The 24,573-nt window shown below is 31.4% G+C and overlaps 1 protein-coding gene across 1 annotated transcript in view; it reads left to right on the top strand.

Moving 5' to 3' along the window:
* The window catches only part of LOC140452836 (G1/S-specific cyclin-D3-like), a 52,948-nt gene that overhangs the window by 7,880 nt on the left and 20,495 nt on the right, over positions 1–24,573 (top strand). The window contains exon 3 of the mRNA XM_072547168.1: positions 21,990–22,161. Coding sequence (XP_072403269.1) covers positions 21,990–22,161 — 172 coding nt within the window. The remainder of the gene's footprint in view (positions 1–21,989; positions 22,162–24,573) is intronic.

Here is a 24,573-nt window from a genome sequence, read left to right on the forward strand (position 1 = left end):
AAGATAATTATCTTGGTATATACACGATCTAACAAAAACATTACTCGTATAGACAGATAAGGTTATGGTTGTTACAGTAATCAAAAACTGCCAAGATATTTAAATTTAGATGTTTTTTCTGAGTGCTTCTTTAATAAAAAAACATTCAAGATTAACAAAATATTTCGTTTTCTATGGAATTTGACATTTCACAGGTGAAATTGACAGGTTTCTTCAGAAATTAATGTCCCCATCATATTTATGATTGTTGGGAAATCATGTCTCTCAATTGGGAAACCTTAATGTCAAAACGTTACTATATCATCTAGCATTTCTATATCATCACAATGCTAGTGTGATGATAAAGAAATGCTTTTAGAAAAGCAACAGCAACATTGATTTTATGTATAAAATAGTAAATAGGCAACATGTAGATGGTGACACTAATAATAAAGATATGATTTAAAAGTTATAATAGATACTTTAGAAATTATCGTCGCTAGCTTGTCTACATAGCATTGCTTTATATAATTGCTACAAACACAAATGCTGAACGCTCTTTTATCCGAATTTGACAGTTGTCCTGGAAAAATCACTCTGGGCTGTTGTCCAGAAAAATTATTTTGGACTATCGCAGATCCTAAATTGCATACTTTAGCAGATGAGTTGACAATATCAGAAGATAATGTGTTCAGCACCGTTTTGCATGAATTCGTTTCAATGATAAGAATATACCTACCAAGTTTACTTTTAACTGATTATTCAGATCATTGTTGGCAACAGTGATAGTTCAATAAACAGTATTTCAATGAAACATGAATCCGTTCGAAGTTGAATCTCTATCAGTTGAGTTGCCAGCAGCATCCCGAAGCGAGAATTTATGCAATCATCGGCTGACAAGGTTTTGTCTTCAGTATTTTTTAATGGGCTAAATATTTCGTTTGACAATTATCAATAATCCACCCCATCAACAACTATCAAATCGGAAATGAATTACTTAAAATTGCTTCCGCACCCACCGTATTCTTCCGATCTGTCTCCGTGGGACTTATTCAGTGAAATAGTTAAGTGGTGAAATTATTCACTTTATTACACATTTGATTTCGACTAACCTGCAAAACCTCCACCTAGAAAAACTAATATGTTAGTATTATATGGAATAAAAATAGAAAACTAATATTCTGTACTTAGAGTTTAAAAATGATTTGGATAATAAAGAAGAGAAAATAGTAAGTGATCTTTACATTTCTGTAATGTGAATAGATTGCATACTATCATTTTTTTATTAACAAAGCTGCTAATTTTAACAAGCACTTTAAACTTTAAAACATATAATAGATATTTCTAGGGGATTTAAATCCCTAACGGTATTTCTAAACCATTCATCAGCTATAATTATGTTTTTAAATATACATAACGTTAATTACTGTGAGTTTTAAATAGATGTAGTAACCATACAACCATAGATATAATTGGTCGTGAATGTTTTTATTCATTATTTTGATTCAAAACATAATAAAATATAAGTTTTAGTATGTTCCACAAAATTATGAAAAAGTTTATGATGTTTAAATTGATTTTAAAACTTTTATCCATATTTTGGTTTGTTTTATAATGAGACATACGCTTGAGTGAGATATTTGTGATTTAAAATTTTTATTTTAAATCTTTATGTAAAATAATTCACTTATGTAAATTATAGTGTATGGTGCTTATTTTAAATCTAAAGAAATAGTATGTAGGATTCTACAAATTACTAGACTTATTTCCAATCTTTTCTCTCCATTTCTTCTCTGGTTCTCTTTAGCAGAAGGGGAATATTTTCCCAATTTGACGTCATTTTAAACAAAATGAGGTCATCATCACTCTGTTTCTTCGACTTTCTTCTCTATGTATCTTAGATCATATTAATCTTAATCTTCTTTACAGTCTCTCTCTAATCTCTCATGACCTTTCCTTTCAGTAATTTTACGCTAAGTGCATTTTTGCTCACACTATATTGCGCGTACTTCTCTATCTTTTCTCCTTCGAAAAGATGTAGTGGCGTCATGTAATTTGTTTGACTATTACTGTCCAATTGTCTCTCTCGTTTGTGTGTTGTTTTGCTTCGGAGAAAGAGTAGTCCTTTATTTGATCCGACCATCGTGTTGGAGATCTTCCTCGGATCTTTTACCTGCTATATTGCCTTCAACTATCATTCGTTCTATTCGTTTAGTACATACATTGCATGTACTCCTTCTATTTTTCCATTGCTTTCCAAAGTCGATACGTAAAATTAATATTTTCCGGTTTCAGCCTTTGCTTAGTTTTCTTTTTAATTTTTTAGCTAACTACTTGCTTACATCATTATACATTAAAGGCTAGTAAATCAAACTAGACTATCTATAATAAAAATAGTCACCAGACCAATGCCTATTGCCACTGAGAGGTATTTATTAGCTATAAAACGGATTTCTTCATCTAACTAGGTTTCTTAACGAGTGCTGCTAGAACGAAATGCGTATAAGTGAATAGTACAGGCACTATATGTAAAATAAAATCTTATTTGTTTTTTCTATCCAATATTAGTAGATCAATTCGTATCATTAACTTTTTTTTTGCTTTCATAATGCTTGATTCGTCTTTCGTTTGTTTAGTTAAAAGTTTCGTTTTAATATATATTCACCTGTGTATATAGAGCATTACAGCTATAAATGGCAACCATATCTAAAAAATATAATATACATAATGTCCTTGCTGGAATACCATTTTATAACTATTTAATGTTATTTTTAACTATACTGTTTAATGACCTCTCTTTGAGACCTCGTTTATTTTTGTAGGTTTATAAGTTTCGTAAGTAAATATTTTTCCGCTTTAGTTAAACAGTTTTGTTCAACTAACACTTTTAGTTTAAAGCAGTTTTTTCTTCTATTGTTTCATAAGAGTTCTGTTCTGCCATTCGATTGAAGGAGATAAACTTCTCATCACTGTTCGACTCAACTCCTGTTAGAAATATTGTAAGAGATTTTATATTTTTTATATTTGTATCTGCACATATTACTCACAACTATTTCTTTTTTTTACTTACATCATGACAATTGAAAGAATTCAAAATCAAAACAAAGATATTTCAAAATTAACAGTATATTTCTAGAGCGCCCATTCTATATTGGTTCATTCACTGTATTTTGGATTTGAAAAATAAAAAACCTTTTATTTTGACTATAATACACATACTATAACAAATAGCCGACACGATTTTAACCTAATTTCTTGGATTTTTACATGCTAATCACCATCGATCAGCTGTAAATTCAATAATACAACAAACATTTACTATACTGCTTACTTTGCAAATAGTTGTAAGTTGCGTAGTGCATATTCATTGAATATATCGCCCAACGTTTGATTATAATATTATTATACTTACGATTTTTCCTAAGTGACGCGTCACTACCATATGATACGTTTGACAGGATGTCTTATCGCGAAAATGACCTCTTGGAATGCTTGTGAGAATGTTTTAACATCTAACGATCTTGTAATGAATTCTTGATTAGTTTGACGGAAATACAAAAAAATGCAATTAGTGAAATACTGCTCTTTAATCAGAAACTATTACGGAAAAATATTGCACTAAAATGATTGAATTAAGTATAGAGATCTTCAACTTTGACTTAAAAAATGATCATTATATCTGTAAAAAAGATATTCTTTAAGACTTTGTGATAGACTACGTAGAAAAATACAACGTTTGTGAGTCCACAAGGAAGATCTTATCAATTATTTCATCCAGTGCTAGATAGATCAATATAGCTAAAAGCTAAAAAACTGCGTTTAAGATTTGATGTAATGATCAATATAAAAAAAGGAAAATTATAAGCACAAGAGAACGGATTATCAATATTAAAAAAAGTTCTACACTTTATTGGGTACTTATTTAGGAAGAGTTAGTTATAACTCCAATGATGCAAACAAAACACTTACAAATTAGACACAATATTTTTAAGTTTGTACACATTTACAATGCCAGTTTTGACTAAAATTAATAAGTATTCTGCTCTGTAGAAGATCCGAATATAATAGAAATCTTATTTTTATTGGCAAAGATGTCCTCTGTTAATAACTGGTTGGATGGCTTTTTCTATAAAGCTTATTCCCACATTTTCCTTATGTTATGAAAATTTTCCTGCATTGAGTTCTAAAGTTCTTGCTAAAATCATTTCTGAACATCTCCTATTTGTAATTGGTATTTTTCCTTGTAACGGTATCTTAAACTTTACTGTATATAATTTCAATAGATTTTATTTTGCAGGGGTGAAGTGGTAGTCGAAACATTAGAATATACTATTTTTTTGTCTTACCGTCTTACTGTATTCAAACAGTATTTCTTTCTCCTACACACCTATCACAGATGCGTCTAAGGAATGACCACTTGACAGTGTTACTGTCTCCCACTCCCAGTACTCAGTACCAATTTTAGCTTATATATTTATAGATATATGGAAAGATTAGTTGACGAAACTGCGCTGTAAATGTCCTCTATCTTCCACTTTTTTACTTTTATGACAATATTTTCTGCTTTAAATTCTCTTTGGCTATTCCCTTTGTATATTATTTACCGCGAAACGGAATGGTACAGCGATAAGTATATCAAAGCCAGGATAATATATATATTTTAAGACAATCAATTTCAATTAATACTTTTCACGGAAGAATGAGGTTTGATATCATGAACCAACTAGTGGTTGCCCACACAACTCTCTGAAATAATTGATAATAATAATGATGTGTTTTTCCGGCTGAGCGATTTTCCCTCCGTTTTTAATAATAAAAAATACGTTCAAGTAGGTCAAAAACTGGTAATGTGTTTTTGGTACTTATTTCTTATCTCTTATCGTAGTTTTATTTTTGCAAAAACTTATCTTTTATTACATTATTTTCGAGCAGGCAATGGCAATTTAAAACCTCTTTCATCAAATAGTCGTCGCGTTAATTCGTAAGTTTTAAATCTACCATAAACTCGCATGCAAAATCATATCTATCATATCGAAAGAATGTGGAACTTTTTATAGTATGCCGATTTCTAAACATAATCAAAATTGTTGCGAAACAACAAAATTATAATGTTCTCTTATACATCTTCGTCTATTCTTTTATTATTGTTCGTGCGTACAATAGAATAAATGAGAAAATGCAATGAGAACTGGTGGCTAAATTTTTGAACATATTCCTCAACAACTTTTGTGTTTATTTGATAATATACCAGAAGAATAAACTATACCTAACTACGAAAAAGCCTTAATGATCAAATAAGCTCTAGTATCTTGTTTGTCTTCTTCACGTGCCATATAACAATTATCCGACGTTGGCGACCACCGTCTTGATCTTCTGCCGCATGGAATAATTGTCTGCTACATGGATTAGTTTTAGTATTCTATATCGACTTTTCCTATTCTATATAGTCGTTGATTGGGTAGTTCATACCAGGCGATCATGTCGTTTATATAGAGGAAACTATTTTTTTTTTGTTTGTTTGGTTCAATCATAGCCAGTAGAACGCCCCCTTTTTTAACCATGGAATTTCTAGTTGTTCAATATCTTGTAAATATTGGACAAGTTACACTCATTCTAAATTTAATACATTAAATTTCTGAACTTATTTAAAATTAGTTTTATATAAAATATCTCCCCTTACACTTCATTATCTCATCTATTTACTTTTATAATTTCCGGTACCAGCATTTTACTCTGAATAACGTCCTGTATATATTTGAATTTTCTTATCGTATACCTTTCGGACAATTATTGTGGGAAATAATTTTTATGTTAAAATTATCTTTTTAAAATAAGCTGTGAGCCTTTCACACGATGTAATATTTAAAGAACAAATGGTTGTAAACCCTACGCTTTGTTTCCCTATTTTAGAATTAAACAAAAGTTTACTATCACATAAAAATGTAAAAGTTATGACGGAGAGGCATTAAATACTATGAAAGTGACTAGGCGAACTGAGCTTCATAAGAAATTTAACTTCGCTTCCTTCTGTTTCTAATTATTTGGTGTTTGTTTGCTGTCTGTCTAGCTTTGCTTCATTCAACCACTGAATAATTTATTATTATCAAATTGTCATTTATCATTTCTGTTCTGTTGAGTTAGGCATTATATGCAACCTACATGTGCAAACCCTCTCTGTTTTAGGCTTAATATTTTAATTTAATATCTACTACTTCTTTTCCATCTTACCGAATGCATGTAAGATTCCATTAGTGCACAAACTTTCATTTTAATTTTATTTGTCAACATCATTACTTGTATAGATACTTGTATTAGAGTTTCTTCCTTTGGAAATATACACGTATATAATAATTATTACAGTTCCTGTCTGTCAGTACTTAGTAAATGAAGCTCTAAATTAACTTTAGAGCCTTTACAGATCTACTTGAAACAATTAAACCGATCAGTGTTTTGTATCGGTGTATTAATCCATTATCGTAGCGACTCTCATATGGCTTGACGTTTATGATATATACTATAAATATACCATATTATTCCTCATAAACTGTTACTTGCTGTAAAATTCTTTTCATACAGTATTTATACACCACATATGTATATACATTTATATCGGCACCCACAATCTAGCTGATAATTGAAATAATCTTAACAAACTTCCTGTGAACAAGATATGAATGGCTCAGTGATCGGTTTTCGAGTCTTGTTTGGATTTCAAAACTGATAATCAATCGAGGAGTTGAAAATTTGCCATTGCCTTCAGCCAGTGATGATACTGTTCGGGACGGTTTCTTTTGACTACGATAAACCTCGTCTTTGTTACTTCCGTTAATTCAAATTCATGGGAATTTGAGATAAATTTGTGTCAATAAAATATCTTCTGATTAGGGAGTGGTCTCTTATATTTTAGCGTTTCTGTTTTATAAAAGTGTATTTTTGATGGTGACCTTTAGTGCGATAAAGCGTTGAACAGCTTCGTTTATGAATATTATCTAAATGATGTTGCAAATTTTTATTTATGTCATACATGTACTTCGGTTTTTTCGTTTAAATTTTGTTCACTTCGATGTACTTCGATATTTGTCTGAATATCAACGTAACTTTTACTCATTTTACGTCTAAATCTGTATCTCTGTATGTATCTTTCCGAAAATGTCCGTTATTGACCTATCCCTTTCATAAATTTTTTCCATCCGGAACTGAAATGAAGTAACAGAGTAACTGTTTAATCGAGTAGTAAGATTATATTAGAGACAATTCATAGCTTACAAAGCCATGAATTAAAATGCCACAAACCATAATATATGAGTTTGTTTTTTCCACGTCATGCATATCTTCTATCGATTGGTTTCTTTTGGGTTCGCTCTTTTACTTTCTTGGTGTTAAAGAAGTGGTTTCAAAGAAGTTAAGATGTTTTCACTTGACTATTAGTGAGCACAGGCATGCCCCCTTTTAAAAGTTGTTAGGTCTTGTTATTTAATTCTAATTCCAGACTATTTTTATATTTATAGATATTTTTCCTATGTCATGTGAGCAACTGAAATATATTAATAATATTTATCAATGCGAGATGCACGTCATTTGAATAAACCTTGACAAAAACATTATTTGACTCAAAAAATTTTATTTTTGAACTTTATGTTGAATTAAGAATTAACCACAGGACATTTAAAAATCAGTTGTTGTTAAGAGATAAAAAATGCTAATTGCAGCCCGTTATCAAGAAAAAACAAAGCAGTTCTCGATATAGTATTAACCCGTTAATTTGTGATTTAAATGCTCACTTAACATAAAACAACCGTCTCTTTGAAGAATTGGTCAATGTATTCCTTGTTCTTTGTAAATATTTTTAATGGAGCAACGATAATAGTGATTGTCTAGAACAGAACCAAGATATTCTTACGAAAAGTATATTAGCTAATTAAAGCCAGACAACAGCAAGAAATATCAACGTTTGTGATTTTAAGCATATTTTTGTGTAATTGGCTAATTTGGGCAACTGCTATAATAAACTGCAATAAAGGCGAAAGTTAGTCATTGGATAAACTATTCAATAGATACCTTTTATCGATTATTAAAAATATCTACCACGTTTCTCATCAATTAAAATCTTAACAAATTTAATAAAAACTTGGAAATATCAAAAAGCATATCAGTCTTTTCATTTTTTAAATATCAAAATGTTTAAAAGAAAATGTTTCTTAGTTTTTGTAGTTTTTTATGACCACTTTTTGTTGTAAGAATAAAGTGGCTTGTATAGGAATTACTGATGATGCGGATAGAGGTGACTATAGTCATCAATTAGCCTATATTTGTCCACTGCTGAACGTAGGCCTCCCGTAAAATTTTCCACCTATTTCTATCTTGAGCTTCTTGCATCCAGTTTGTGGGCATGCGCTTGATATTATTCGTCCATCTAGTCGGTGGTCGTCCTCTGCTTCGATGTGCCTCTTGCCTTGGTCACCATTCCAGAATCTTTCAGGTCCATCTATCATTCGTATCTGGCAACATATCCGGCCCAAGCCAATTTAGCCATGGCTATTTTTTCAACTGCATCTGTGACTCCAGTTCTTCTTATTTCTAGGTTTAGTACTTTATCTCTGATGGTAATACCTAATATATAGTAGTAGTGACTATAGTACCTTACTGGAAATCTAGAGATTCTTAAGGTTGGAACAACGTAATCTGTGGAGATTATTCAATGAAAGACATTGCAAAACAAGAGTTCGAACGAAATAGTTATAAATGTCATAAACGATTGTAAACTGGCACAAAACGAAATCGATTAAATGACAACGTATACCCAATAATAATTACAAGGTTATTGCATTCCAAGTTATGTGTCAAAACACGTGAAGAAGTAAAAATAGGGGTTAATGATTTTAATGCTAGAATATCATTAGCCCTAGAAAATTCCCAATATTTCCACAATATTTCAAGCAGAATTGCTAGTAATAGATTTCTTGCTCTGGACGTCTGCCTAAAAACGCCCGCATTGGCCAAAATGTTTATGTCCTCTGGCAGCCAAATTATGCTAAAGACTCTTAGGAGTTGTACATTTCTATGTAACAGGTTGAAAGTAAAAACAGTACCTCAAGCAATTCTGTTGTACCCCAAAAAACATTGTGGAAGATGTCCGAATATGCTAAAAGAAACTTAGTGAAGAGTGCAGCCTACTGAGAAGATGTTCCAGGAGTTAGGCAAGCAATACTAAAATCTACTCCTTACAGAAAAATACTTTTGGGCTTCAGAAAACTGAACTCATATGACAGAAGTAAATACTGCTATACATTTTTTTATAACTAATTTGTAGGTCTTATTAAGCAAAACCTTAATCAAAATCAAAATATGCGTGTTTTTTGACCAATATCTATATCTAATATAAACTTCCACTTAATTTCCTAATTTATATTCAACTTTACGCCATATAATTATTATTTATTTGGTCCAATTTCGTCGTATACCACTGATTATTGCAAAATGCCGTCGTTTGTGCGAATCCATTCAACTATTTTGATAAAAAAACTAAAGTTCGTTGGCCCCTTAGCAGAAATAAAGTTAATTGGGTAAATCAAACGACATGTGTAAATAAAATCAACAAGCTGACATCATAAATGTTGTAACAAAACATGTAAAGGTAAAAAAATACGTTTTATATCATCGATTTTATATTTGGTGTAATCATTTAGTTTCACCCTTAAGTAAACTAAATAGTTTCAAGTGTTCCTGTCAGCGAAGAGCCACTAAAATTATCATTTTAGAATTTTATCCTTTATGACAGTTTATAAAAGTTTCAATATTCTTGTAATATTTTGTTCGGTCCTGTCGATTCCAATACCGCTGTAGTGACATCTCGTTTATTATCCTTTTTAATGTATAAACCATTTTCCATAGTTATCAGATAACTGAAGTGACTCAGTAGCATAATAATTACGTTTTAGATAAGACACTGATGATCAGCTGTATCGAGAATTGGATTTTGGTAAATATACTATTGTCGGATCTTGTCCAAGAAAGCTGATCTCAACAGTTATCTAGGCGCCACGTCCAGTTTGCTAATTTTTTTCGAGATTTTTAAGACAATCTCAAAATAAGATTAAATTATTAAATAAACATTCCATATCAGTTCCATAAATTGTTAATAAGCAAAATACTATTACAGACCGGATTTTTTCACGATAACGCCGTCGAAGGGTCAGAAAACAGCTGTTTTCGGTTTATATTTAACTGACTTATCTGTAAAAAATTCATTCACAGTTTTGTACTGAATTTTATCACCGTTCTTTGACATGTTTGCTCAACACACTCTGGTGGTGATATAATAAGTAAATGTTTCATTCATTACAATGCCGGCTTGACTTAGGCTGGCGTCAAAAAAAGTTTAAAACTGTCTAAGAGATTTGTTGTGTGTAATCACCATATATATTTTTAAGCTACAGAAGAGGTAATATAGATAAAACAACGGGATGTTTTATCTGCTACACGTTATTTTATACTTTTGTTCTTGAAACATATACTTTTATATTATTCTTAATGGTTTTTTCAAAATTAGACATTCAGAGTTTTCCTTCTAGACTTTTACCAATGTACTTGTTAACAATAATTATTTTTTTTATATAATAAGGTTTTATATTTTTAATCGCTGTGTCTTTCTAAATGATCCGTCTTGTCCCACCTCTTTTTATGTGTTTTTTATATTTGCTGCTTTTATAAGATCGATTTTTATTTATTGTTATCAATTTATTTATTTACGGTTTTAATTGTTTTGTGTAAGTTACTCTAATCCTTTCATTTCTTTTCCAATTTCTTTATATTTTACAATTTTATTAATTTTCATCCTTGTTTTTCCCTTCATACTAGTTATTTTTTATCTGCGACTTAATATTTTTCCCTTTTACGTGAATGGTATAAACATATCTAACGAAACATATTGGCCATACATTTATTACCATGTGCTTGCTTAAGAATTGTTAAACCACATACGTACTTATTACAACAATACAACAAACTTATTAGAATAATAAACACATCGAAAAAGCCCAAAAAACAATTTTCTCATTTTAGAACCTCCGGGAAGTCCCTATAAATATGATATTTATAAGCAAATCTTTTCTTTCAGTAAGTTATTCAATTCAGGCATATCTAAAGGTATTTAGTTAATTGGATAGCATCATCGTTTTTACGGCTTCCATTCTGCACAGGGGAAATGTAGAGGTTCTTGTTAAATACCACACAAAACGATACAAACAAATAAAAAAACAACGAATCGATTCTCGAATGTCGGAACAGGTTAACAAGTTTCAGGTTTTCAGTGTAGTGTTAATAAGTAATTACTTTTATTGTCACTAGAAGCAAACTGGCTTCTCTTAAACGGTACGAAGCAAAGCAATTTCAACTTAAATAGAATCTTTTCAGTCTCAATTTATGGTTTTCTACTAAAAATGGCGCGTAATTATTGTGAGGTATGCAAACAATCTCAAGTCTGTCTGTCGATGTCAATACGTCATTGTTCCATTTGCTATATTCGAAATATGAAATACAAAAGCTACAAAATTGCTTACAAAAATTTTATAAAAAATATTACTACTTAATATTTTAGCCAGAAGAGATGTTTCATGACGACGATTTCTTCTGTGTACAAGTTGAAATTCATCCTCATCATAACATATATCCAAGATATTGTAGTTTACGAATTTTGATTATTCTTTTGAATACTTCTAGATTTTATATTTCCTCAATATCTTTCTATATATCCACATTTTGAATGTTTTTATCTCATTTCAGCAGAACTTATTCATTTTCTAAGTCGATATCTAAACCTTACTCTTTGATCAAATGTAAGATTTTATTAGTAATAGGTACTTATAGTTCTAGACTTGCCTCGAATATTTTTGTAATGTTCAAAGAGATGCTATTTAGTTATTTCTATCGTGTGGTATCTTTTTTCATTCAAAGTTTTTCTCAGACAATTATATATTTCTCAACTTTTTCATTCTGTTCACCGTTAATTTGGAGGCTGACAACTGATTTTCTTAGATACGAACATGACTTTAGTTTTCTTTGTGTTTGACTTTAGCTCATGTCCTTCACTAATTTTTAGTATTTTACTTAGTAATCTTCGTAAATCGTTTGAGGTTTTCTGCAATGGTGATGGTATCGCATGCAAATAATGTTTTCCTTGTTCCAAACCCTTGTAACATCCGATACCTTTGGTTCAGGTTAGGCATACAATCTGTGGTGCAGGCAGCTTTAATATATAGATCATTAAACTTATTGTGCGACTTATAGCAGAATAAAAGAAGAACGAGTCTTACAAATTTTAGAAAGAAGATTGTTTATTCCTTAATAAATATTCCCCAAGAAGACGTAATGTGTAAAATACCCAGGTTACCAAAATTTAATAACCATTATCTACAGAAAATTGTACAGTGTGGCAAAGCAAGAAGATGGGTGTATTTTGTATCTTAGTTTTCCCATGAGAAACCGAATGGTATTTGTACAATTTATTCTTCTACTATAATAAAGAAAATATAGCTCTGGCACTCCTGAGCAGTTCACACGATTTTGTCTTGGTACCAGCGAGGGTTACTCATGTCTATCCAATTGGTTATACGTGGCACTTAACCTGTTAAATAAACCTGTTAGAAATCTTATTCTACCTCTGCTGTTTGATTTCCAACACAAGCAAATTATGTTGATAACTCACGTCTCACTAACTATTATTATTAATAAGTAACTCTCCCACTTTTGAACAATGTGTTAACAATTGCCATATCTAGTACTGTTGCTAATTCCAGCATATCATCTCCTGCTTCATTTCTTGTTCCAAAGTCCATTCCTCTATGCATTGCTTCATATCCTCTCTTGGATTAGCCCTTATTATGCTGCATCACCCATCAACAGTTTTATATTTTTATTGTTTTTTATTGTTTTTTTTTCCATTTTTAAAAATCCAATATAGTTTTTGTGAGATCTTTAAATAACAATACTGTCGCCATCGCTAAAGGAAAAAACTTATCAAAAATCTTAATAGTTTTTTTATGAGAACATAGGGCACAAAGTAGTCTATTAGTTTCTTTCTTAGATAAAGAAGCTTTCTTAGATTGCTTGTTGTTTTAAAAATAGAATTGAGGTTACGGTAGGTCAGTATTATTCCTATTTTTAATCTTTTTTGAAGATAATATACCAGTTGTATTGAAATATATACATTTTAATGATAGTATACAAATGTACAACAAATGCCAAATATGGTGAAGTTTCGTCACGCAGTTTTTAGAAGTGCCTATTTCAGCGACATTGTTATCGTGGCAATGAAACGGTTAATAATAATTAGCACCTCACAGAACTTCCGAGCTTTTCGTCGGTCGGTGAAACCTGTTTTAGACAAAAAACACTTTGGTGTCGGTATAATGCGATCTAATATTAGTGGAGCAAGGGAGAAGTATATTCAACAGAATTATAGTTTAAAGGGATTGTTGCTACAATACGCGATATTTTCATTAGTGTCCAGAGGTAATGCACAACAAATGACAAAAAATGGTGGTATCGTTGACTGTTGATTTAAATATCAAGTGGTGATTCTTTAGGATGTAGTATATTTGGTCCACAAGACCTATATCATCCAGCTTGATGCAAACAGGAAAAAACCATCTCTTGAAAAATCGGATTAGGTATAACCGTAGTAATTTCTAAAAATCAACGTAGTAGTATGGACACGGACCAAAACGTAATTAGGAAACACAATTTACTATTTTTACTGGGAATAAGCCACTAAGAATTGTTTACTTTAAGATTTAAAGAATTTCTTTTTTCGTTTTTTTTTGCGTTTTGATTTCCACAATTTTAATGATTTTTCGATTTCCCAAGTAGAAATCGAAACGTAATAACGAAAATAAACTCATCTTAAAATAAAATTGTGGCTTATTCCCTCTAAAAATAGTAAATTAAATCAAGATGCCAAGCAAATAACTTCAGAATAACGTATATTAACTTTTAGGAAAAAGTGACTCTTGGTCTGCATACAAAACTTCTTTTTTTACATTTACATTTTACACTTACAATATTATCATCCTCAAACCCATAGGGATACATGACATCGACTTAGCCAATATAAAAACAAACGCAGCAAATCTTTTTAACACACTTATTTTCATTCAGATAAATTCTAGAGAATAGCTAAAGCTCCTTGGTATGTATCCAATGCAAGGCTTTAGCTTTTAGAAGACTTTTAATTAAGTACCTTCTATCGGCATTACTGAATTATCAATTCGGAATTATTAATTTGATGCAAAAAGTAACAAAAACTTAATCTAATTAATTAATTATTTAATACTTGATGTAAAAACGTTTTTGATTCGGTGTAGATTATCTAGTGGTAACCTCAAACAATATGTCGATAAGTGTTCCTAGATTGTCACGTGTTAAAGATGTCCTAACTGTCTGTTAAATTTTTAAATGGCACTGATTATGTTATATCAGAACACAAAGGTCAAAAATCGGACAAGAATATACTGGTTAAAAACTTTTTTTTATTTTTTCATGCTCTAGAAAACAGCCAGTCTGGTAAATACACGATAAAGAAATATGTAAGGAATACATGAATATTTTGCAATTATTAAGTAAATAAATAAAATATTCTAATTTATTTGCAAATGAATTTTTACCTTAAAATTATGAATCATGATAAAACGAACAGTTTTTTTATCTATGGCAGACACTTTTAAAATTTTTTACATTGCTCTTTAAATAGTTTGGCTTTTAAATTTTAAACCGCTCGTTATTATATACTGTAAATTACCTATAATTTTGAATGGTTCAAATTGTTTTGTTACTGTAAAATTTTGCACGACAGTTAAAATTAGATATTTTACGTCAAATATATGTAGTCAAATAAATAGTTACACATTTTTGAGGTTAGTATTGTCTTGATCAGGTCTTAGGTCTAAATTGATAGGTAGAGTCGCTAAAAAGGCTAACAGTAATAATGGGAGATATTTTATTATCTTTTACAAAAGTTTATCCCGAAACAAGTAGCTTGTCCAACAGCTGCTTAATAAAGATTCTTAATAATTTTTATCACCTGAAGAAAAATATGCATATCTATTAGACGCTTTTTTTACATAGATAATGAAACCGTTATCAAAATTGCTCTAGCTATCATAATTTAATTATATATAAAAATAAAAAATAATTTTATATTAAAATAAAAAGAAAAAAGATTTGCGGTGAAGGTGTTGAAGACGATAAACGCCACAGCACATCGAGAACCGATGAAAACGTAAAAAAGGTGCAATCGTCCCAGTGGAGGCATTTTGTTTCGCCAAGACCAAAAAAGCTCGACAAGTGCGGTCGAACGTGAAGGTTATGCTCACTGTGTTCTTTGATTTGAATGGCATAGTGCACCATGAGTTTTTGTCACCAGATCAAACGGTCAATAAAGAGTACTACCTGCAAGTTCAACGCCGTTTGCGTGGAGAAACCCGAAAAAAAAACCTGATTTGTGGAAAAACAACTCATGGCTTTTATATCAAGATAATGCACCAGCTCACACTTGATTGCTTGTTGTGAATTTTTGGCTAAAAACAAAAATGTAATGATGCCCAGCCTCCATATTCGCCAGACATGGCTCTGTGTGACTTTTTCCCATTTCCAAAAATAAAGAAAACTTTAAAGAGTCTTCGTTTCACAAGCATAGATGCCATTAAAAGCACATTGCTGATACAATTAAAGGCTATCCGAAAGATCGAGTTGAAGAAGTGTTTCAAGGATTGGCAGAAGCGTTGGCACAAGTGCATAATATTTGATGGGTACTACTTTGAAGGAGACAACATTAATGTAGACGAATAAATAAATATTTTTTCAAAAATTTTCAGGTATTTTTTGATCAAACCTCGTATAGTAGTTTCAAAACGATTTTATACAACTTTTGTTCAAATAATCTTTATCTTAGAGAAACTATATATAGATAGAAACGCAACTACATCTTAATCACCAGTTCAAAACCTCATAGAATCCTCAAGACTGTTCTTTGTATTCTTTTACGAGATCTCAATGCAAAAAAAGGGTAAGAATGCAACATCTTAATTATAAAATGGCAATTGGGATTTTGGCAATTGCTAATCATGGCATGTTTGCCAGAAGCGAGACATATCCCGTTTAAAATAATTGAAAATCATTGCTGCATAAATATTTAACAGCAATTACCTGATTATTAGATTCCCAGAACCTTTTAAAATTATGATACAAATGTTGAGGAGGATAAATACGTTTCAAAACAACCCCCGTACACGACCTTTGGTTTTGAAAACACAGTAATATACAATTTTCCCAGGCTAAGAAACCGTTGTAGAGATAAAGCCTCTCCTTTTTGATAAGGTCCCCATAAAATCCACTCCTGCATTCTGTTAATTTGATTTGTACGTACAATCGGTCAGATAATGAATCCGGCGAACAGGCAGAACGGGTCTCCTTCGTTTTCTTTTCTGCTGTTACACACGTACACATTCCTTAAGAGAAAGAGAAAGACAGATCCAGCCGGCAATTCGACCTTCAACCCTCCGGTTTACCTACAAGCTATTCTATCTCTTGCAGGAGAATGAGTGTGTAATCCATTCTGAAAAACTTAATTCTTTTCTCCCCCTTCCTCTCACTTTAATGACCAATGCACTTGTCGAAATGAGGTATTACATAATGCAACATTTGCAACAATGTTTTAATAATAATAGTAATAATAACATAATTTATATTTGCGTACATTTTAATGGTCTAATCGTAATGAAGTTTTGTAGCATTCCAAACTAGTAACCTTCGCAAAATTTATGATTTAATTTTGATTCATTTATTTCCAGCTAAATATTAGTTGCATAAGAGAATTAATGCTTAATTTAACATGTTTTTTGTTTAATTAAATCTTTTGATTACATTTTTTAAGTAAAAAATGAGTGAGAATTATTTAATATAAGTTAATGATTACTGATCAATTAGCAACCAAAGAGATACAAGTTCTACACAATAAATAAATCTATCTTAAGATATATTTGAAACTGTTAGCAAAATCAGTTTAGGAGACAAAAGAAAATAAAATAATAAAGTAGAATAATAATGTCCGTAATGAATTTTGAATGATAAGGAAATAGGTATTTCTAAATCAGATGGCTTGTCCCGGCTTGCTGAGCTACATAAAAAATAATTCTTCTGGTTATCAACAGCAGTGAACATTTATGTGAAACACATTTTTATATATAATTTTGAAGCGTACACGCGTTTTTTCGATTTATAGCATGTATCCATTTGGATTTTATACGTTTTGTTTTCTGACCGGGATTCGAACCATCATCCCACTAGACCACTCTCAGTGAAGTGAGTTCACTCGTCTAGTCCGCTTGAATATCTAATGGACATATCTTCCTTATACTTACATTAAAACCATAATGTTCAGGGATATATTTTTCATCAGGTTCTCTCTAATTGCCGTAAAATATCATATCATGTATCATCCACATACGTCATTAACAAACTTCGAATAATTAATCCTTAACGAACATTTCATTCCTATTTTAATATGTTTTACTCTCTTAGACTTTAAACCCCCATCAAATACCATCATTAAATTTCTGTGACAACACCGTGTGTGATGGACATACTAATATTATGTGATCTTTCCTAGCGTACATGAATTCCAAAGCAATGACCAAGTCAGTTTTCCTGGAACAGTTTTATATTCAATTTCATTCACATACATATTTAAACACTTCAACAGTTAACGACCAAAAAATCGATACCGTTAATCGATAAAATATTAAAACCAGATCACTAAATCCTGTTAATGAAATTTCGTTCTTGAGATAAATTAGTTTTTTTATAAATGACCTAAACTTTATTTACAAAAAGTAAGTGTTTTGCATTCATATAATATAGCATGCAGAAATAATTGATAAGAATGCCATCATTTGTAGTTTTAATGGAAGAACCTTCGCTTGCCTGATTCCTTCTGTTTTTAAATGGATATGACATTGTCTTCTATGCCATTATAATTTTGTTTATATTACGAAATATATTTGCTGTCTCTATATTAAAAATAGTCTACAAAAGAAACTGATATTTTTAATACGCTATGTAGTCATAGTGCCTCAATTTTTTAAACAAACTTTTGAACAAGAATTTTTCTTAGGAATTTGATATAATAAAAAAGTGTTAATTCTGAAAAACGACGAATCCAGTCTTCTTTTATTAGTGTAGCAATGATGTAATTGTTGGAACCCACTCTATTCCCTTGTATTTGACACTTCCTTTCTAAAAATGCCGTTATACCGCCGGCGCAGTGACAAGAGGACAAGTTCCACCCAAATATACCTGTTAATTTTAATATAGGTACCTGTTAACGTTGGAATTCCAACCGATTAACAGGTAGGTCAAGTTTTATCCTTCCAAGAATTCACAAATAAGAGGCTGCCGGCCCCACTTCGAGTTTCGGGCTTCGAATCTCATTGTGAAAATTCTTCATGGGATGTTGAGCCGGTCGTTTACTGGGCGATATATAGTCGGCGAGAGCTGCTTTTTGGCCTCACATCTCTCATTTCATGACAGTAATATATCTAACAATAAGGACTTGACGGATACCTTTTGTGTTGTGGCGCCAGAGCACCTCCAAGCGTTACTTTTATGTCTTCTGATAATAAAACATTAATTTGCTGGATACCTTTCGCAGGCCCTTTCTTCACTTCTCGCTTTTTTTCACCGCGCCCTGTAGAGATGACCACCTATTCGACTCATTCTTCGGATTATGGGCGAAAGAAATCCGGTAAATAACCGACAAAACATCCATTCATGCAAATTTTCTGGATATAGATGTATATTTTGACTTTAATTAAATAGTCGTCTAATTCTAGCCGCAACCTTAGCAACATTTTTCTTACTCGGCGACGTATCTTTATTAGATTGTATGAGTTACTTCCGCTAGATGAAATTGTTTGTTGTTTAAACAAGAAAACAAATGTTTGTAAATAGTCATTCACCATTTTCTTAGTATATATAAATCTGACTGAATTACGACCAAGTCTAACTGACGCCAAGGAAATGAACCAGCGGATAATTGTTCTGATGGCGCAAGTAATTATTACTAGAGAAAATATTTCCAGGAAAAAAAATTTAGAACTATTTGTAGATTAAAAAGATTAAATTTCAAAATTCAATATATGGAATGAAAGCCATTCAACGTATACACATCGGACCGAAAATTTTTTTTTAAGATTTTTATTTTTCAGGAGTTTCTTGATTAGTTTGCGAGAATTATTTGCGAAATATACTGACATAGAATTCCGAATACCCATTATAAATCATTAAATTTCAAAAATATTGTGTGCCAGATAATAAAGAAACGATCAAAATTTCAATATGATTGAAAAAACTTACAGGAGAAAAAGCAAGGAACAATTAATTGTTGTTGCATCTCGGTTGGCAACACAATCTTGGATGCGCCTAATTAACTCCTTCCGAAGGACTCCCAAAGTTTGAGGGGTATGCTCTAATTTAAGAAGTCCCTGACCCATCATGTCCCACACGTGTTCAATTGGGGATCAATCTGAAGATCCCGGCAATTAAGGCAAAAAATTTACTCCAACCTGTTCAAAGAAGTCCATGGTGGCTTTCGTAATGTGGAGCCTTGCTTTATTCTGCTAAAAAATTGGATGTTAGCGTCTGAAGCTAGGGTATGAGGTCAAGTTACAGCATTCCTTCTACTTATGGCTGAACTACCATGTTCCCTCTGAGTAAGATTAGAGGTGACATTCAACCATAAGCGATGGCACCCCACACCATAGCCACATTTCGTCTTTCACCACTTCCTCTGACCCTGGCTCGGCCATCATGGATCCCTAAACAGAATCTAGATTTATCACAAAACAACTCCATTCCATTCCTGGTATAAGTCAATCGTTCGATATTCAGGGATAAGAACTAGCACTCAGTGTAGCCGAAATTGTTCGCATCCCAATTGGTGTTCATGTTCTGCAAACCATTGGTTTTCAATAGACCTGGCAAGCTTAAGTGACGATCTTGACAATATGTTGTTCTTCGATGTCGCCCTATGCCCCTCGATCTTCATGTTCGGCCTTCTTGACGCCATGCCTGATAATATCTAACACAGTATCTAAACTTTTCCAAAAAGAAAGTTTGGCTTCTATTAGGCCAACTATCCGTCCCCTATCAAACTCGATCAGTTGATGGAAAGTGTCTTCATATTCTAGGCATTGTACTTTCAAAAACCACACCACACCAAGAACCACACACCGTTAAATTTTGGCCGGAACTAAACTTGTTAAAATTTTTCATGGCTAGCAAATTTAAAAAAAAAATGAATAAAAATTTATTGGTTTTCCCCAGATAAGCCTGTATGCTGTATACCAAATTTTATTAAAATAAAGAATTTAGATCACTATTTCCTTAAATACTGCGAGAAAAAACATTCGTGAATGGACTCAGATACCAAATGCAGGTTATTATTATTCCATGTGACAGAAGATTGAGAAGCCTTCGCAATGGTGATGAGAAGACTGCGAGAAAAAAGTTGAATACCAATATAAGAATTCTTGCTAGCATTAGGATATTGAAGCAGTCAACTTCGAGGCTATTCATCTTCAAGTCCTGAAATGAAGCTCTTAAATATATTGGGCAGAGTATATAAATAAAAGGCTTTTGCATTAGGGTTCGCCTTCAGATAAATATCTGAAAATTCTTAGTGATATAACACATTCGTTAATTTTATTACTCTCAAAAATTAAGTTAGTACATTCAGAAATCACTCTAATCAGTCAATTGCTATTTATTTCCGTTAGTGTTCTATTTCCGATTGTTTGTCGAACTTGTAAAAACGATTATAACTGTATGCTTAATTTGATATTTCTCAATAACTGTCCATTTAAACATATTTACCTAAACGTTGACTTTAAACTGATCAGGGAAACCTTTATTTGTCGAACATTATCTTGAAATTGGAGTAAATAAAGATAATATCAACAAAACTGTTTTTCTGTTATATAATTTTAAATATCCAGGTTTAAATCACCCAGAATTTTAAAGTGGTAATTTTTAATACAGATTTGAAAACGTTATCTAACCGCCTCTAATTATTATAACTTGCTGTTGACAGTTATTATGTTTTGTCTTCAAATCATAAATTTTTGTACCAGCAAATAAAAACTTAAAACCACAGAAATCATACTGTTTAAATAAAATAACAAAGCTATTACTGCGTCTCTAAATGTTTTCATTATATTAGAAGATCTAGTCACATGAAGATTATGCTCACGCTTTAAAAGCTAACCTGTCCTGCCAGATCTTTCTCAGCTTTTTTCATTTTCTTTTGTTTCCTGTTATCGTGTTGATTTATTTTCCTGGTAAGATATTCTTTTTACTTTTTATATTGTTCTTTTCCATATGTGGTGTTTCTTTCTTTCTTTTTCCTGGAGCCTTATGTATGCAGAGCCTATCTAGCAATTATTATTGTTCCAAGTTTTTTTAATTTAGGACATTCATGTCCATTTAAGTTTCCTAATTATAATTCCTATTTTTCTCACATAAGTTAACCTCTATAATTATATATTTGTGTTTATATTTAACCATAATATTCTACATATAAAGCGTTAACATTAAAAGATTTTAACTTGAGAAATAGTTTCTTGTGGTATTTCCATATCTCTCATATTTTGATTTGAAATAGGCAGTTTTCTTTTCTAACTGATATAGTTACTGATGTTATTAGAAGACCCAGACTTCCCTATTGAGTTTCAATAATATACATAAATTACTATTGTTACTTTCTTTAGATGTAACAAACAAATAAAAAATCATTTTGAGCAACTATAGCAATATAAACCTATGTGCATTTCAAAGAAATCTGCAGCTAACATATTTACATAATATACATTTTTGTGAAATAAAACCCTTGCTCACTTATTAATTTTCAATATAATGAAATGATCATAAGAATACCTTTTAAATATTTTTTTTTGTTACAGCGATGGGAACTTCTAGTCTTGAGTCAACTAAAATGGGATATATCAGCCGTAACACCCCATGATTTCCTTAAACACCTTTTCAACAGGCTGCCCCCTTTAGAAGAAAAATGGAACATCAGTTATGAGATGGTCCAGAAACATGCCAAAACCCTCATTACCCTTTGTGCCAGAGGTAAGTAATAACCTAAAAATAAATATAAAAAACTGCGTGAAAAGTATTGTTAATTTAAATTAGGATTACATAGTTATCGCCCTGTATATTTGATAAACCAAAATAAAGCGTTTTTTGCGAGATCCTTTTCTTGGCCTTCGTACGAGAACTGCATATTACAATGGTACGCGGCCTGGTACACAAAGACGAATGGGTTAAAATATATATAGCCAAGGTCCGCCTGGTTTTCACAGTGGCGTGAACCATTTCAATACTTTGTACCACTAAAAAACAACCGTCTATTGTAAAATCTACACTAAAGGATGTTAATGACTAAAACTTCGTAGAAGCAACGCGGCCGTCTACCTGCTTCCTTGAAAACTAAATAATTGATATTGGAATATTTTTTTGAGATGATATTAAAGATTTGCAGCTCTCATTACATAGTTTTATAGACTGAACTGCTTATGTTCTTCCTCTTTTTGAAAATTGATTGGCATAACTATTCATATTCCATAGCCCATAGCATTCACAACACATAATTTCACTTCTAGTTGAACAGAACTACAGAAAAAAATATCCACATATGCCAAGACAGAGTTCGTTTAGTTGCTCGGGGTGTATATTCAATTTGCCGTTCAATGCAAATGTGCCTGCATCTTTGCTAGTAATTTGATCATGTGTTCTAGTGACGTGCTGATTGCTTATCTAACAGTGATAAACCTCTATATGTACTGCAATTATATTTTAACCCTTTTGATACCTAAGTCATAAGAAAACCGTTTAGTTGTACTAAAAACTGTGTCGATTGCTTCCCGTGTGACTTATCAATCTTATGTAATTATTTATTTATACTTCCGTATCTAACGCGGTTAAAGCGGTCAACCTATTTTTTAAAGATATTAAATATATCTGAATGAAAAAGATAGGCAAAGTCTGATATGAATGAACTATTAGCAACTATTAGTATTTCTTAGACACATTAGTATTTGATCAGTCAATACGTACTTGATTACACAGACAAAAAAATAACTTAAATACTGATATAGCAAAATGGTCAAACATCTATTATTGTATACTCATGTACATTATTCTTAAAATATTCTTAAAATAAAAGAGTCTTTATAAACTATACATTTCCGTTGACATATAGGTAGGTCCTCCTAAGTCTTTGAATTTTCCGTGCTGTCAATGTGTTCTTATTTGGTTTTTATTACTATACAGTTTATCGCCTGTTCTTTCTTCTTATGGTACCATCCTCATTGAAAGTTGTTAACAATCTCAGTGAATGTGAGTCCAAACCAGTCTAATCTTTTATATTTTTGAACGACGAATGTTTCTGCCTTCCCTGCCTGTCTGGCCTTGTATGTGAGGTGGAAAAAAAAAACTGCTCGACTGTTTCTATAACATCCAATGTATGAACTTTTTTTCTTTACTTTGTTATAAATCAACTATTGAGCCTTGATACTATCAACTATTGGAGAACATGATTATATACATGTTCAGAGTATCTTTAAGAGTCTTCTATAAATTTACATCTCAAAGGTTTCAATGCTTCTAAGAGTGGATCATTCAGGTCCCATTCTATATATCTTCCTATAAATAACCGATTTACATATCTAAAAATATTACATACATACAAAATTATCTAGTTTGACACTGGTTTTTTGCTTCCTTATTTTTGCCATCTTTTTAACCACACTTCTCAAATGCCTCAAAATTTAGCTGTCATCTTTACCTTCTTGATCTCAATCTGTGTGTATATTTTTGCATGTAGAAAAAAAAAGAATGCATTACAACATTGAGGAAATTTATTAAAACAAATAAAAAAATCACTGATTCTTTTACTGTTTAAAATGTTTGTAATATATTAAAGATAAAAGTTCAATTGAAACACATTTCGAATATAAATATTGTAAAAGAGATCTGCCGTTGGTTAAAAAAAAAACCTTTTTTGTATCAATAAACTCCCAAGGTAAAAAATCCCCAACGAGGTGCCTCTTTTGGAGTAAATTTCACCGTCTAATTTATGTAACAAAATCCACAAAAAAGTTTTTAAACATTAAAAACCACCTAATAAAACAGTTTCATTGTCAAGTCTATGTAACTGTCTGTGCAGAATAATTTAGAGATTAGATAATTGACATTGAACCGAAACGAACTAACAATAGTGTAACGACCCGGGATAAGGACAACGAAAAAGCAAGTGCGACAAACGGAGTGGGAGTGCGAGAGAGAGAGAGAGAGAGAGAGAGATATCTTCGACGCGGAAAAAGATGTAGACTGATTTAAACCGGTCAAATAAACAAAATACATATTGTACTACGCAGTGTTGTGCAGCGTTAGTTACCTAATATAACATCTTTCTCATAATTTAGCGATATAAATTCATCATTTCACATTAAAAAAAAATCGTGTACAGCGATGATAAAA

This window comes from Diabrotica undecimpunctata, chromosome 1 (assembly GCF_040954645.1).
Source record: "Diabrotica undecimpunctata isolate CICGRU chromosome 1, icDiaUnde3, whole genome shotgun sequence".
NCBI classification, from domain to species: Eukaryota; Metazoa; Arthropoda; class Insecta; order Coleoptera; family Chrysomelidae; genus Diabrotica; species Diabrotica undecimpunctata.